Source organism: Neomonachus schauinslandi, chromosome 2, assembly GCF_002201575.2.
Source record: "Neomonachus schauinslandi chromosome 2, ASM220157v2, whole genome shotgun sequence".
NCBI classification, from domain to species: Eukaryota; Metazoa; Chordata; class Mammalia; order Carnivora; family Phocidae; genus Neomonachus; species Neomonachus schauinslandi.
In genome coordinates, this window is record NC_058404.1 from 70391302 (window position 1) to 70409865 (window position 18564).

At 34.0% G+C, this 18564-nt stretch overlaps 1 protein-coding gene across 1 annotated transcript in view; it reads right to left on the bottom strand.

Moving 5' to 3' along the window:
- Window positions 1-1817: 1817 nt before the first annotated feature.
- The window catches only part of GLRB (glycine receptor beta), an 88331-nt gene continuing 71584 nt past the window's right edge, over window positions 1818-18564 (bottom strand). Inside the window, exons 9-10 of the mRNA XM_021698830.1 lie at window positions 14492-14784; window positions 1818-3559 (exon numbers count right to left, since the gene is read on the bottom strand). Coding sequence (XP_021554505.1) covers window positions 3263-3559; window positions 14492-14784 — 590 coding nt within the window. The 3' untranslated portion in view covers window positions 1818-3262. The remainder of the gene's footprint in view (window positions 3560-14491; window positions 14785-18564) is intronic.

Here is an 18564-nt window from a genome sequence, read left to right on the forward strand (position 1 = left end):
TAGTATGTCAATGACATCAAGTAGGTTAAGAGATGACTAGGTTGTGAGAGTTTGGATATATCATGATGAAAATCAACATTAGTAGCTTTTTGGAGGGAAATCTGGAGAACACCCCCAAATTTAAAATGTATACATCTTTAAACTCAGCAACTCCACTTCTGGCATCTGTCTCATGGAAGTATACTCATATGGCACCAAGATACTTATTGCAATAACCATTTTGTATTAGAAAAGTAAACCAATCAAAATTTCTGCTACATTCAAGCACATTCACGCTATAGAATTAATTAGGAGACAGAGGATAAATTTATGAACGTCCAATATGTCCTCACACAGAAAGATCTCCAAGACACAGTAAATTAAAAATAAAGAAATTGCAAAACTATACATATGGTAAAATCCCCTTTATGTTAAATCCCATTGAACTAAATTATCTTTTGTATTTAAACCTGGACAGAGTTGTAAATGCCTAGAGTAAGGTGATGACCTCTGGGGAAAAGGAGAAGAGCTTGAAGAAAGAAGGACCTGACAGCAACTTTTAGTGCTCACTCTGAATACATCTTGCTTTCTAATACATCAAGGTATTCATATCTTACTTGGATAATTAAAAAAATTAATATCCCACGGTTAGTTCAAAAATAAGCTTACTTGGATAATTAAAACAATTAATATCCCATGGTTAGTTCAAAAATAGTAATATCCCACAGTTAGTTTAAAAATAACCACAACCTGGTTGCCTCAGTCTGTGCAGCATGCAATGCTTGATTTCAAGGTTGTGAGTTAAAGCCCCACGTTGGGTATGGAACTTAATCAAAATAGTAATAATAATAAAATAATAATGATAATAATAATAATAATAATCAGCTGAGGTAGAGTGGAGCGAGATTAAAAACTGCTGTAGCAGTCTGAAAAAGAATGGGAAAGGGCAACTGAATTAGAGTTGTGTCAGCAGAAATGGAGAGGAGGAGGTGGTAGGGTGAGAGGGAAAATCTCTACGCCTTTTGAAAGGGTGTAGTGAGAGAAGGAAGGAAGATTTAATATGGCTGACTACAATAGTGACATCTTTAACAAGAACAGAGAATAAGAAAACCTACTGATTTGTGAGGAGAAGATAATTTTTATTTTGGAGACACTGAATCTGAGATACTGACATCCAGGTAGATATACTGCAAGTCTCCCAGAAAGATATAATATTTAGAGACGCAGACCAGAACTACCCTGGGGTTAAGCGACTAAATCCTTGAGGTAACAATTATAAAACAACTGTAAGTGGACACGGATTGTACTTCTTTGTTATGAGCACGGTCTAATGTTCCATTTGAAGTTATATAACACATTTAGTCCTGGAACAGCTACATATTTATAGTGTGTATTAAAATTGATCTTAAGAGGTGACAATATTATATCACAGAAAGGAATTCATTCACATTTTTTTCAATAAATTCTTGCATAATGAAACCTGTCTTCCATTTGGTACATTTCCCACTTAAAACTCTGTATCTAAATCAAACTCCTGAATATGAATGAAATTTGCAAGAACATAGAAAACGTATTATAAGCAAATATGATTTTTATAAGTAAAAGTTGTAAATGGTTTAAGTCCTACTCAAGGCATTTTTTCCTATCACAATTCCATTAAAATGTTACTGCCCTGAGTCCTCACAGGATATTCAAGTCCATTGGTGGGGTTACTTACGGCATTTTAAAACTATTCAGATGGCTAAGCTTTTGCAACTAGGGGGTGCTGAAGGACTACAAAGGATTATATTACATCTTATTTTTTAAAAATTTGGTAATCAGTGAAAATCTTTTAAAAAATTAAAGTCTTTAATAAAATAGCATTGAATTACATATAGCAATTTGCATAAACAATATTTAAACACATTTTATCATTGAATTGACCATATAAACTCTCAGCTGCAACAAAACTCTCCAAATAATGTAAATATACTTACTTGGTCTTATGTTTGTTGTTATATGAATTATGGATAATTCCAATTTCAGCTATGGAGAAATAAAAAGGTACACTGGATTGATATCACTAGGAAATGGGAGACTTATAGACCAGAAAGTGCCTATTTCAGGTTCAAACAAGATCAAAGTAAATAAATCTAAGGAGTCTAGACTTTTAGCAAGAAAGAAAATACAACTAGCAATGAGACCTAACTTAAACAAAGATATTACATACTTAATCTTTAAATGTTTTATAGCAAATCCAAAAAGTATTCAAATAAAAAAAGAAACAAATTCAGAAAAAAAATTAATTTTACTTAAAAATATGTAAGCATTTTAATAAAGAAGTTAAAATCTTCCAATGATTTTTTTTTCCCCCAAACTCAAGTTACTTCCAGGAATAGGGTATTTTCCTCTTTGTTTCTTAAAAATTATGTGAAATCACATATCCTTTATTATAGTCCAATTTAAAATATTTATGACTCTTTAAGTCATCATGATTTTATATATTCTGTATCAACAAAATGAAATCCATGAAAATATATTTAGGCTTTAAGGTGGATTAAATAGAATTTCTTTTGTCGGAAATATTTAATAAATGTATCTATCCTTTATTTTTATTTTTATCAGAAGTCAGAATTCAGTATGAATTTTTATAAATCTAGATTTCCCTTTGTTTCCAAAATGCTGACTGTGTTTCATAAGCTGGCATTTTGACAAAACAGGCACACTTTAAAATGAGCTGATTTTACAAATTAGTAATTTTTTGAACTTTATTTCTCCACAGAGCCCACATAATTATAGTTGATATATTTCTACTTACAAAGTTTAAACAATATGTAATATAATTTTGCTTAATCTGTGATAATACCATCTAAAATTGTACAAGAATAAGATGGCTTTCTCTGAAAGTTACAAGGAAGGAAATTTGAAATACTACATACATTAGAATGGTGATCATAACAGGATCCAGTGTGCACATCATTTTATTATCAGAATCATCTGAAGTATCTGCAATTAACACTAACTGAAGAGAATTGTTTGGATTTTACTTTACATAGTATGCTTATCCTTCATTTATTCCTAAAGCAATGTGTTTGCTATACATATATACATCATTAGTAGAGCACAGAAGTAACAAGATCATGCTGCCATTCAAAAGTAAGGTGCCACATTTTTATTACAATCAAATGGCATCCAAAATGCAATATATTGCTATGAAAATGCAAAAAATTTTCAGATTGGCATTTATGGATGAGGCCGGTCACAATGAAATGGCATTTTATTTTACACAAATGAAAAAGATCTATCATAAATATATAGACCAATATATAACATTGAAGAACAAGAAGCAGAAAGGAAACAATGCTCTTGCATAAAGATCAATTCGCTTTGCTGCTGTTGGAATAACAGGTTTGGCAGGGGGCGGCTTCTTGTTGTTCTTTGCCTGAGATTTCCCAAGCCCATTGTTGACTTCAATAGGTTTTCCATAGCAGTCATAATTGGATAATTCAAAATCTCTTGGTAAGCTTCCAACAATGCTGAAGTCATTAGACCTCAGGTCAGACTTGGAAGTGCAAACCTTTTTGCATCTCGTCTCTCCAACCTGAGAATAAAAATTAAGGACAGAGTACATTTAGCATTTTTCTATTCATAAAACATCTCTTCAAAAGGATATTTTAAAAATCTGATGGTTTAATCAGTTGACTATTATCTCTGTTTGACAAAAAGAGTCAATAGTAACTGATTATGCCATCAGATTACCTGAACATTTAGGGCTCTAAAATGTTGCCCATATAACAAGGCTTATGTCATGGAATAAACTTTTGATAGGTTACTTTTTGTCAAGAGACTCAAAGTGCAGATCAACATTTATCTTAGGTGCTCCCAGGCTTGTGAGAGTTCTCAGTTGAAATACCAATAAATTACAATCCAATATTTAACCCTGACACAGGCCATATTACCACAATACATGGATTACAGAAATCTTCTGGTACTTCTAACCTTTGACTTCCCCATGGATTCTATTTCCAAAGATGGTGGTTTATAAATGACTGAGGCATTTCTCTCTTCAACGAGACAGACTCTGTCTCTAAACTGCATTCACAAATAGGAACTAAAAGATGGTCACAGTGATCATGAATCAAAGATCTACTGATGAAAGGCATTCATTCCTAATTTGTTGATTAAAGTGGATTAGCCAACCACACTCAGAGAATCCAAAGAAATTGTGTATATTTCATCCAGATCATATGTCACAGAGATTATTCAGTTGACAATCTCTGAACTATTAAATTTAAATCCATTCCCTATAATATACAAAATAATTATTTCACATTGAACTCTCTCCAGCAATCAGAAATGCTCTCAGAAAAAAAAAAAATAGATGCCAACCCCAACGTCTTAAGATAGCACTGATATTACAAAAGGCCACAGAAGGGTAAGCTCTTGACTCTACCGCTTAATTTCCTACTGTTCCTAATCCTGAGTTCTGTGATCCACTTTTGGAATCTCCATTATTGATATTTATTGCTTTTACTGAAAAAGGAAACCTGTCATTATATACTGTTAGTATACTATAGCTACTCTAGGTTTTGCCTTATTAGTATAATACAATGATTAGTTATATAGATTCTATTTACCTTTTACCAGATTATGGCTGGGTAAAACTCATGCTTAATGTAAGAAGTAACACAAATTATTTCCCAGCAGTATTTCAGGTAGCAGGACCCTATCTTTTATCTGGACAAACACTGAGTCATATCTTCTGGGCAAGAGCCAGATGGCAGTGTTCAGAGGTGGACAGCACATGAAATTAAGATATACTGAGTGAAAAAAAAAAAAAAGCTAAAATGTGTTTGTGCATATTCCATCATTATACATGTAGATTATTTCCATTTTTTTTCAATTATGAACATGTACTGGTAATGTTATTTTTTAAGCTGGTATATAATGTTGGCTTTATTCAGATATACTTTATACCACATAGATATTGTACAATCCTACTAAGAATTATTAAAAAATATGTTTATATAAATATATATATTATAAATATAATATATAAATATAACTAAACAAAAATACACAAACTATTGATAAGTAGGAATGGGAATTCTGGAGCTGGAATTTTACCTATTTATTTATTTATTATATGTTTTTTGGGGGGAATTTTACCTTTCTTAGTGTTTCATACTAAGAAAAAAAAAAGATGTGAAACACCAATATATTAACATATTTAGATGCTTTGATGGAACTTTGTTTAGCTAACAGAGGCCAACCTTAAGAAAGAGGATTCCCCCTCCCCTTTCCTAATGTGCAGTTACAATTTACCAATTGTGAGAAGTCAACTGACTTTAAAAGAGTATGTCTTAATGAGGTAGCTATTTTTGATTGAGCAACCACAGGTCCAGGGTCTAGTCCATATCAACTTATGCACTGTGTCTAGGAAAATATCTGGCATAAAATAGGGACTGGTCAGTTGGAATGAGAACAAAGGTAGCAACTAAATCTAAATTATTTAAATATGACTTTGGGAAATCATATATATATAAAATTATGAATATCTATATATGAATGTTAGAAATATTTGAATATATACACAAATATGTGAATATTGTGAATTATATAATAGAAAATATATTTTATATATATATATATATATATATATAAAATTTACTTTTACACCTTCCATCTAAATTCCCCAAATTGAAATTTTAAAAGGCCATTTTCAGTAAGGAGGCCATTTTCAGTAAGGAGTCTGTCATTTAAACCCCACCACCATGCACATGCACACAGAGACTCACATTCACTCTCACACACCTTCCTTCCATTTAAAGCTCCAATTTTCCAGTGGTATTTGAGGAGTAAGTCTCAGGATATATCAGTGAACTTTTGTGAAGAGTAAAATTGCTGCCTTGATTGGAACAGAGATTGAGAACAGACTCTACATATCAAATTTTTGCATTTTCCTCAGACTCTCAGAACAATCTTCAAAATCTAGGACTCTATGGATATCCCATCTTGCTTTCTCCCTTTAGAATTCTCTACTCCAAATGTTTTTTACTAACTGTGCTTTAGAATCCACTTATCAAAACAAAGGGGTATTCTAGCTTCTGCCAATAGACTTAAGAAGCATGCTTATCATTTTTTTTTACTTTTCACAAAGAAAGCCATACACATTTACTATAGAAATGCATTTACTTTAAATCTTATACACAGCTCTAGGTATAGTTTTAGTATCTATAAATAACTAAACAAGTAATCAAATTTATATGATACTATAACCTAAGTCACACATAAATACTTCAAATTTCCTAATCTGTTTTATTTACAAAAACATATTCTTAGATTCTGCTAGCCACTTTAACAATTTTAGAATTTAATCTACGCAATTTATTAAAAATGTAGACATAAGATGTTATATTTATTCAGAGAGATTATTTAAATATAGTACACATGTCAGTAAAAGAAGAATAATTTCTTCCATGTTAAAATAATAACATAGAAAAGCACCCCAAAGAGCTTCAATTTAGTTATACTAAATCTTCAATCATTTAATGTATTAAAATCTCTTCTAGAAATGTATTTGAAGATTCTTTTATTTGAAAAGAGTGGAGTTGTGTGTAATGAAGGAGAGAACCTCTACTATAGAAATATCTTTTAATTATGTGACACAACTAAATAAGAAATAAGAAGTCCTCAGGTTCCTTAAATAGGTCATGATTCATGGCTGGTCTCACTTTTTCCATTCATTGGAGATTTTACACAAACATAACTTTTTTTAGTTAATACTCTACACGTAATTATCATAATAAATATGTATATAAAAGTACAAAAATATTTACAATGTCATACTATTTTAAGCAATTATAATATCACATCAAGAGGGATTCAATAAACTCCTTATTAATAAGAGTGTAACCCTACATAACACATTCTTAAAAGTGATCTTGGTTATATTAATCTCCAATTTATAATTTCTCAATTTTTTCTCATATAAATATGTGTCTCATTTACCTTCATCATATAAGCTTGTCACTCCTGAAAATTACTGGTAGCAAAAATGAGGCAGTATGATAATGAAACTGTCAAGAATAAAAAATGATGCAGATAAGAACTTCCTAATTCCTCAAATTATAACCTTTAAGATTTTTTTTTGTGTGTGGTCTTTTTCAGTTTGAGTCACACATTTAAAAGCAAATTCCTTATGTAATATCTCTTGACCAGAAGACTTACAGATGATTTCATAGGGATAATGGTATCTTCTGCAGTTAATAAAAATAGGTTCAGAAGGGAATAATCTCTACATATTTTACCAAATTTAAGTCATTCCTTATTTTTTAAAAACCTAACATTACCATAGGAAACAACATCTCATTCATGTATGAACAGCAGGTTTTATGTTTTTAATTGTTCAAATCCAAAGGCAAAGACACTTTTTTTGTCTTTTATTCACAATATCTTTCTTATGAATAGCACATGGCACATACTGGGCATTGGGAACAGGATGATATTAACAACAGTAGGTCCTCAACATTTTTGTTGAATTTAAAAAAGGGTTATACAAGTAAACAAACAAATTAGTAGGTAAAATACTGTAATGGTTGAGGAAGTACTAAATTTGGGGGGTAACCTAGATAATTATGTATGTATGACAACAAATTTATATATGCAGGCAAAATTATAAAAATATGCTAAAAGCAGGATCACATTATCATTGATGTTTCTTATTTCTTACACTTTTTAAAATCATTTCTTTCCTTCACAAACACAGTATTATTTTAAAAGATCAGCATGATCAAAAATTACCTATAATCCAAATTTCATTGTGCTTTAATTAATAACTATTGTTATTCTGTTTAAAAACAAATAACATAACATTTTGAAACCATACCCCAGAGGGTTCATGAGGTTGAAACTAGCAGAAAGTTTAAAGCTTGTTTTTCAGAGAATTGTTTCTCCCTAATCAGCTATTGTGTCTTTTCAGACCCTACTAACAGATCCACTAGCTGTTTCTGCAGAAGCCCGAACGCAAGGTCAACTGATATGGTGCCAGCCTATGAACAAGCAAGGCCCCACATTCCTTAACAGAGATAACGAGACTAAGACCCCATTCCAGTCTATACCAGCTCTCAGAGCATGTCCATAGCCCCTTCTCCTTGTCCTAAGATAACCTCCTGATGTCAGGGGCTGAATTTTGCCTCCTTCTGGTGTTAAGTCCCCACCCCAAGGTGAACATGGGATTTATGTTACATATATGTTTGCTCATATGTATGGTTCATCTTTCCTCATGAATAGTCGTAAGTTTCCCTGCCCTTTTCATCAATATGTATGTAATCTCCTACCCTGAATTTCCCCTTTAAAAACCCCATTTCTTCGCCTGGAACCTCAGAGATGGTCTTTGGACACCAATCCGCCATCTTCCCAGGTTGCTGGCCTCCTAAATAAAGCAATCTTTCTTTTCCAACCAACACTTTTCTCTTGAGTACTTCCTTTTGAGTGGCAAGCAGCCGAACTTGGGTTTCAATAACAATTTCATTGAAATTACTTTGCAAAAGTTTATGTTTTGAAACCAAAGTACACTGGAACGAGTGCATTCTGAAATCAGAAACTATTTTTTCACAGCAAAACCACTAAATTAAAAAGACAACAATTTTTTAATTTCTCTTTTTTATATTCTTTTATGTCAACGTGTAACAGTCTTATGAATTTATCAAGCTTACACATTTGCTCTAAGTTTGATGTATATATTAAAGATGCTATTTTTTTTACTCATTCTCATTTTGAAGTCTATCTCAGGATACAAATATTACATAGGTACAATGTTCATTTTAGAAATTGCATTTGGCCTGTAAGCAATAAGAATAATTTACATTTATTTCTGGAGATTAAAATTTCTGGTCAACTTTTAAACTCCCTAAGCATCACTCTATGACTTTTTTGTAGCAAAATGTAATAGTTTCAGAATCCAAACATGTGTGTTTCTGTTAGCAACCCTAAACACAATAAGAATTAAAATACAGAAGTTCTTAAATATGTTGAACTTTTCTTCATTGGGTAATTATTTTAATGTCTGAAAGCTAAATTTAAAAAAACATGATTCTTTTTTTTTAATTTTATTATGTTATGTTAATCACCATACATTACATCATTAGTTTTTTTTCTGATTCTATTTATTTATTTATTTATTTATTTATTTATTTATTTTTTATTCTTATGTTAATCCCCATACATTACATCATTAGTTTTAGATGAAGTGTTCCATGATTCATTGTTTGTGCATAACACCCAGTGCTCCATTTAGAATGTGCCCTCTTTTATACCCATCACCAGGCTAACCTATCCCCCACCCTCCTCCCCTCTAGAACCCTCAGTTTGTTTCCCAGAGTCTATAGTCTCTCATGGTTCATCTCCCCCTCTGATTCCCCCCCCTTCATTTTTCCCTTCCTACTATCTTTTTTTTTTAACATATAATGTATTATTTGTTTCAGAGGTACAGGTCTGTGATTCATCAGTCTTACACACTTCACAGTGCTCACCATAGCACATACCCTCCCCAATGTCTACCACCCAGCCACCCCATCCCTCCCACCCCCACCACTCCAGCAACCCTCAGTTTGTTTCCTGAGATTAAGAATTCCAAAAAACATGATTCTGGGGAGAATTCAAGATGGCCTAGGAAGATCCTGATCTCATCCCTCCCATGGACATAACAGATCTACATCTGCATATGGAATAATTCCCTCTGAAGGGGATCAAGAAATTGGATGAATAGAGCCCCTGCAATAAGCAACATCAACAAAATGGGTAGAAGAGGCAGAGATACGGTCTTGCTGAGGGAAAAAATCCACACCTCAGGCACAGCACTCCATGTTTAGGAGGGATCTCAAAGATATAGAGCTTTATCCTGAGGAGTGAAAGATGTGAGCTCCATATCATGCAACTTAACCCTTAGATTCTGCACAGGAGACATGAGTCCCCAAAATACCTAACCTCTGAAAACTAGTAAGGAATATGGCCAGGAAAACTATGGAACCATAGTAACAGAAAAACCCACTCTTAAAAGGCTCAGGTGCTGACTCACTTGACATGGAAACCAGTGCAAGAACAGGAGAGAGCTGAGCCTCTCTTCCCCCAGGAACTTAGACACTGGAGGCAGCCATTTTTACTATCTTGTTCTGCCATGCTGATGCTGGCATTGGTGAACACCATTTTGGAATCCTCCCTCTAGACTGCTAATGTCAGAGGGCATGCCCCATAAAGGGCATCAAACAACATGTGCCTTGGTCAGGCCTTGCAGCTGACAAGACAATAACCCCACCCACCGTGCACCTGCAGCAGTCAGAGCCAGGCATTCCAGCCAGTTGGGCCAGGGGCCACTCCCACCTACCACATGCCCACAACAGTCATGTCCCCACCACAACAGTAGGGTGCACATAGCCTACACAGGGGGTACTCCTGGAACACCTGGTTCTGGTGACCAGGAGGATTTGCACTTCTGGGCTCCACAAGACAACACCTACATAAGGCCACTCCTTCAAGACCAGGAAAAGGAGCTCAACTACTTAATACTTAGTAACAAACATGGAGAGTTAGGCAAATGAAGAGACAGAGGAATATGTTCTAAGTGAAAGAACAAGACAAAATCTTGGTAAAAGAACTTAATGAAATGGAGTAAGCAATCTACCTGATAAAGAGTTCATAGTAATGGTCATAAAAATGCTTACCAAACTCAGGAGAAGAATGAATGAACACAGTGAGAATTTCAACAAAGATATAGAAAATATAAGAAAGCACCAACCAGAGCTGAAGAATGCAATAACAGAAATGATAAATACACTAGAGGGAATAAACGGCAGATTAGATGATACAGAAAAATGGATCAGTGATCTGGAAGTCAGGATAGTGAAAATAACCCAAATTGAACAGCAAAGAGAAAAAATAATTTTAAAACTGGATAGTGTAAAGGACTTCGGGACAATATCAAGTATACCAACATTCACATTAGAACTCATACCACTCAATATCAAAACACACAATCCAGTTAAAAACTGGGCAGAAGGGGCATCTGGGTGGCTCAGATGGTTAAGCGTCTTTCACCCCCACCTAGCAGAAACAAACTGCTTCCCCTCTTCTACACTGGGGATGATGTCATAGGAGGACTAGCAGAGAGGCAGGACTTTTATCACCACAAAGTGGTAACAAGGGCATTCCCCCTGTAGTATCAGTGAAGATCACATGGGGTATTAAAAACTCCCAACCCCACCCTGCAATAATGAAGAGACCCCATCCTCACTGTGTGAGGATCTGGACTTCTACTTCTGGAAGTACTGATGCATCACCCTTCCTTCTCCTGGAAGGACACAGTCAGAGAAAGCCAGCTAAAACAAGAAAGGAAAGTTTAAACAAGATTCAGAGTCTCATAAAATAATATGAAAATGTTCAGGTTTCAGTAGAAATCACTCATCATACAAAGGACTAGAGAAGATCTCAAATTGAATTTTTTAAAAATACGATCAGTAGATACCAACACCAAGATGAAAAATGTATTAGAATTATCTGAGAAATGTTTTAAAACATGGATGATAAAAGCGTTTCAATCAGGTATTATGAACATTTGTTTGAAACCTTTGAAAAATAGAAAGCCTGAGCAAAGAAATACAAAATCTTGGGGAGGGAGGGAGGAGGGAGGAAGGAAGGAAGGAAGGAAGAAAGAAAGAAAGAAAAAGAAAAAAGACAGACCAAATGGAAAGTTTAAAACTGAAAAATACATTAAGCAAAATATAAATCTCAGTGGATGAGCTCAACAGAAAAATGGAAGGGGCAGAGGAAAGAATCAGTGAATTAGAAGATATAACCAAAGAAATTATCCAGTCTCAACAAAACAGAGAAAATCAACTAGAAAAAAATGAAAAGCCTTAGGGATCTGTGGGACTATAACAAAGGATCTAACAGTTGTGTCATCAGAGTCTCAGAAAGATGGGAGAAAGAAAGCAGATCTGAAAAGGTACTAGAGAAAATAGTAGCTGAAAACTTTCCAAATTTGCCAAGAAACATAAGCCTACATTAAAAAAAAATTTTTTTTAAGATTTTGTTTATTTACTTGAGAGAGAGAGAGCACGCACGTGCAAGTGAGTGCATGCTCAGGGGAGGGGCAGAAGGAGAAGCAGGTCCCTTGCTGAGCAGAGAGCCCAAGGTGGGACTCAATCCCAGGATCCCAGGATCATGACCTGAGCTGAAAGCAGATGTTTAACCCACTCAGCCACCCAGGCGCCCCTTTAAGTCTACATTTTTAAACAAGCTGAACAAATCCCAAACAGGATAAATGCAAGGAAATCCACACCAAAACATAGAATTTAACTTCTGAATAATAAAGATCAAAAGAAGTCTTGAAGGTGGCCAGAGAAAAATGACAGTTTACCCTCAGGGGAAAAACCATATGAATTAAGTGGGGTTCTCATCAGAGGCCACAGAGGCCAGAAGGAGGTAGCACAATGTTTTTTATGTGCTAAAGGAACTGTCAACACAGAATCCTATACCTAGTGAAATTATCCTTCAGAAATGAAGGGGAAATCAAGACTCCCTCAGATGAAGGAAAACTAGAACAATTTGTTACCAGCAGCACCACCCAAAGTAATGGATAATGGAAATTCTCTAAAAGTAAACAATGGAAGACATATCAGAAAAAAAGCAAGAACATGGTAAGCAAAAAGATACATAAATACAATAAGCTTTCCTTCTCCCTCTCAGTTTTCTAAGCTATGTTTGATAGTGAAACAAACAGTATAACACTTTCTAATTAGGTTCTAAAAATATTTACAGTTCTATCATAAACAGAAAGTTAAAGGGATGTTAAAGAATGTAATGTTTCGGGACGCCTGGGTGGCTCAGTCGGTTAAGCGTCTGCCTTCAGCTCAGGTCATGATCCCAGGGCCCTGGGATCGAGTCCCGCATTGGGCTCCCTGCTCTACGGGGAGCCTGCTTCTCCCTCTGCCTCTGCCTCTCTCTCTCTCTATCGCTCATGAATAAATAAATAAAATCTTTAAAAAAAAATTTAAAAAAAAAGAATGTAATGTTTCTACACATCACACAAACTGGCAAAATAATGACACCAGTTGACTGTAATGTTATGTACATGTAATTAGTACCTAGAACAACCACTAAACAAGATAGACAAAGAGATACACTTAAAAACAATATAAAAAACTCAAAATGTCATTCTATAAAATGTTTAAGTAACCTTCATGAAAGCAAGAAACAGAAAAGAGGGAGATAAGAAAATGAAACAGAAAGCAAACAAAACAATAGACTGAAGCCCTAATATATCAATACTTATATTAAAGTTAAATGATCTAAATATACCAATTAAAATATGAGAGTAGTAGAGCAGATTAAAAGTCATAAATCAACAATATATGTTGTCTACAAGAAACTCACTTCAAATATAATGATATGGACATGCTGGATGGAAAAGGATGGAAAAAGACATGCCAAATATATGACTTCCCTAAGGTCATGATAGCTCTGTATTAATGAAAATTGTATACTCATTCTTCATAAAGGGATTTAGGGTATGAACGAGTTATAAGGCCTGAAAAGCCCTCCCACAAAGTAGCAACTAACATTGCAGAGAGTCTTGGCTGTAGATGCAGAAAATGAGTTTAATGACTTAACCAGAACAAAAAAATTTTTTTTAATTTTTCTAAAAAATCTAGCTTCAGGCAGCACCACACAAAAACAGTTTGCCCGCTTTTGCATTTAAAAATGTGTATGTGGCATACTTGTCTAACATGCTAGGTAAGGGACATGGTGGTAATTAACAAACAGACTAATGGCCCCATTAACATGGGGCCATAATATAGGCAGAGGAGGTGATTCGTAATCCATGAAACAGACTATTGCCCCAGAATTGATCAGAATCTAAAGGCACTGCCTATTGTTCTTAGATCTATGATCGAGTGATAAAACAAGGTCCAATTCTGTAAGCACTCACCACTGGGCTGGACAGATCCCAGACTCTGGGTATAGTTTCTCTAGGAGCCAGTCATCCAATAAATAAGTAGCCTGCCTGACATATTCTGTGTGCAGCTCTCTAACTTGGTGGGGAACAGTAGGGGGTTTTATCAAGAGCATGGACTCCCCTAAGGTCTTCAGTGATGACAGAAGGTCAGTGCTCCCGGCAGTCCTGTGGCCTCTCAGTGATGGCTTATCAAGTGAGGAACAGGAGGAAGGTCTATACTTCGGCAAGATCTCCACGTTCAATGGTAGCCATCAAAGCAGAAATGTACCATGAAACTCCATGGAAAGTCTCCTAGAAATTTGATAAGCTGTTGATTTCTTTTTCTTAATTAGTATTTAACCTAAGTGTTTTTTATTTCTTTGCCAAAAAGTATGCTGTGTACAGTTCCTTTTCCTCTGTGAAAGAAAAATGACAGAACACCAATTCTATCAAACCTTCACACACAGAGAAAAGTATCTTTCTCCTGATGCTGCAGAGAGGATGGGGGAAATAATTTTCCCTGTATAGTTTCATTCTTACCTGCAAAGTGCTAATGTGAACAGGAGTCCCTGTACCATTCACAGTATTCTTTTTAGCAGCATTTCCACCTTTCCCATCTGCTTGCTCAGCCTTAGCAATTCTGGCTTTTTCTGCTTCAACTCTTTTGGGGTTATTCAACATCACCTGGACGACAGCATACTCCACCAGTGAAGCAAACCCAAAAAGAAGACAAGCAATGAGCCAAACATCAAGAGCCTTCACATAGGATACTTTGGGAAGTTCAGCAGCAAGGGTTGTACACTCGGAGGCCAAGCTGAGTACCGAGAAGATACCTACAGAAACAGAAATGGGAGTTAAAGTTGCTTTTTACCCCTGTGAAATGTTCTGCAAACACTACTTTTTGACAGTATCACTCTCCAGTAAGTTTCAATGCTCCTCAGGTCTCTTTCAAGCTCAAAGAGTATAAAAACAATACTGACATACCTTTTATGTTAGGATTAGTGAATGTAATTGGAGATGTTTGTAAATATTTAATATTTAAAAGTAAACAGAAATTTAAACCAAGGTATAAAAACACAATTTAGATCTGGTTTAAATACTATAGATGTCTAAAACTATTTTGTAGTATCTCAGAGAAAACCATAAAGCTCTCTAATTAGTTATGTCATTTTTCAGCTTTATTTTAGACAGTTATAGAACTGAATTTTACCCCATGAAGAATTATACCTGAGCAAGAATAGAACATACAAAGCAATTTTCTGATAAGGCTCACAATTAAAAAACAAAATCTAATAGAAAAGATAAAGATAGAGCATCCCTGATTATTTCAGGGAAACAAATGATTTCAGCTTTTCAAGGAAAGAATATTATTCTGCTATATGTAATATTAACCATTTACGGAAAGCTAACTAGTTATATATCAATTGAAGTCAAATAATTGTAAGATCCTAAAGGAAAATTGCATTAATTTATGTCCCTCTTTTTCTTTACACTTGCCACACTCCCAGCATTTCCCTTTTGTCTCTTTCTTCCTTCCTTCATATTTTCAGAAGAGGGGATGGGCAAATATGACCCACTGGCACTGACTACCAATAACACACTGGGTCAGAAAAAGTCTTATATGATGTTAAGGGAGACTCACTTTCAGCCATGTAGGAAACAGGTGTGCCTTGACTCTGTGAGTCCAATTCACATATGGGGCCAAGTGCACTTTTTTATTCTAGATTTGACCACCACTGAGAATTAATGCATATGTTATCCTAATAAAGATGCACTTGGCTCTCTTTTCTCTTGCCTTGGGAATATGGTAAGTACTATATTAGAATTAATAATCAGTTAAAACATTGAAAAATGTATTCCATCAGTTGCATTCAGTGGCTCCTAAAAGGTATAGAGTTTGTTGGTTTGTTTTTTTTTATGTATTCAAGAGTTAAAACATTCTCTACTAGAAAGGTTTCTAGCAGATGGAAACAATATTACTTAGAATATAAAAATTTGATAAACGTCTAATCTGCTATCATACTGACTATCCTTAGTCCTGAAGAAAATTAAGAATTAATTAATAGGATTATATTTTTTAAAGTTAATATAGGTCTTAATGTTTCTAACCTGGAAGTGGAAAATAACATAAAAATCCAAGGTCCTATCACTTATCACTTGAAACTACAGTTAATTATACGTATGGGCATTAATTTGGCAAATTATATTTCCAAGTCAATTTTTCTATTCTTAATCAAATGTTATGTGCCAACCTATCAATCAAAAACAAGCCTTACTTAATTCCTTGAGATAGACTATATTGACACACCATTTTCCGTGTTTCCATAGCATTTCACATTCCTCAATAACACAGAATGTATCAAACTTAGTACTATACCTGAATATTTTCTGATATATTAGAAACTTCATGAGAAAATGGAGAATAATGTCAGATTATAGAAGATCCTAAAAGCACTATAATGAATTTACCATGTTTGGTAAAAAATATTAAGGAACTGTAAACTGAGGGAAGAGAAATGAAATTAGCAAAAGAATGCTGAATAACATTACTCTGGTAGGGATGTACAAAACAGACAAAGAAAGGAAAAAATGGTAGTTGCAGAAACAAAGCATGAGGAAAAGAAGGACAGAACTGATATAAAAAGGATTTTGAAGAGAACATTTTTAAAAGACTTGGTTATTGACTGAAGGAAGAAGGAAAAGATTGAGACAATTTTCTGAAAAACAGATTACTAGGAAAGTACCCATGAAAGATGGGAAGAAGAGACTTAGAAAAGATAATGACTTTGGTATGAAAATACTGAGTTAGGTTAGATAAAGGCCAAGAAATGCAAAATTGATAACCATGACACAGCACAATGCACTTGAGAGTTTTGTAAAAGGAAAGATAAGCCAATATCATGCAAATGGAGGTCATGTTGAAAATACAGAAAACTTTGTGAGGAAGAAATGCTGGAGTGTCAGAGAAAGAAGACCAAAGAAACAGAGAAGGGATTGCCTTTTAAAAGGAATGATATGACATTAATAGATTTTTGGGGGGGGAGAAAGGAGGTATTTATAATCCCAGGTATTAAGTTAGAAACCATGATAGTCAATTCTATTATGGTTTTTATCATTTCAAAGATGAAAGAATAGAAATGGAGATGAGTTATGGAGGAGGAGAATGTGAACATCACTGTATGCCTTCTCTTTAGGAAATCATATTAAAATAGGAAATACCCATTTTTTTTTATCCTAAAATAGGAAATCATGGGGCATCTGGGTGGCTCAGTCGGTTAAGTGGCAACTCTTGATTTCGGCTCAGGTCGTGATCTTGGGGTGTGAAATTGAGACCTGCCTCAAGCTCTGCACTCAGAATGGAGTCTGCTTCAGATTTTCTCTCTCTCCCTCTCCCTCTACCCCAACCCCCACTCACACACACTCTCTTTCTCTCTAAACAAATAAAATCTTTTTAAAAAATGAAATCTGAGCAAATAATATTTCTTTAGACAAATACTGTGGCATTATCTTAATATATTCTTCAAATAAAATTACTTCACTAGTAAATGATGCATATTGAAATTTTGTCTGAATTTTAATAAATTATAAACCAATCAGAAGAAATTACACTACTAGGTATCTACTCAAAGACAATGAAAACTCTAATTTGAAAAGATATATGTACCCCTAAGTTTATTGCAGGATTATTTACAATAGCCAAGATATGAAAGCAAACCAAGTGTCCAATGATAGATGAATGGATAAAGAAGATGTGGTGTGTGTATATATATATATATATATATATATATATGTGTATATATATATATATATATATATATATATATATATATATATACAGTGTAATATTACTCAGCCATCAAAAAAAATGAGATCTTGCACATTTGTAGCAATGAGGATGGAGCTAGAGAGTATAATGCTAATGTAATAACAAATGCCATGAACTGGTCAAGGAATAACTGCAAGTGTTCTCATACCTATCTGAACTACAAATGATTTTTATCTCATTAAGCAATAAACTATTTATAAAATTCATATATGTGGAATTGTGATTAATAAAATGAAAATTTATTTAGAAGTACTACTAAATTATATTAAGATGTTATCATTTCACAATGCCTTAATCAAAGGATACTAAAAGGCAAACCATTATTAATATTATGTGGGAATCCAAAAATACTTTTTGACATTTCTGTAAGAGATCTTATTCCAGATGAAAAGAGTACAAGAAAGAAATGTATGATGCGTGGTCTGCTAGAGGTCTGAGTTGTAACCTAAATTATTAATCTTTTTGACTGAAAGTTATTTGTTTAAAAAATTCCTTTTTAGCAGCAGTTAAAGCATTTTATGTATTAGAGAAAGGAAATGTTATGTATAATTTATAAAAGTTACTTCCAAAGTTACTTGCATAGTTACTTCTATACTTAAAGAAGTAGCTAAAGACAAAATTCTTTACCTAAAATTCATAGAGGGAGCTTTCATGTTTGTCAACAATGGAAAAGGTAAATCAAAATGAGATTGGGAGAATGTTGAGCATCTTTTCATGTGTTTATTGGCCCTCTGTAAGTCTTGGGAAAACGTCTGTTCAAGTCTTCTGCCCATTTTTTAACTGGATT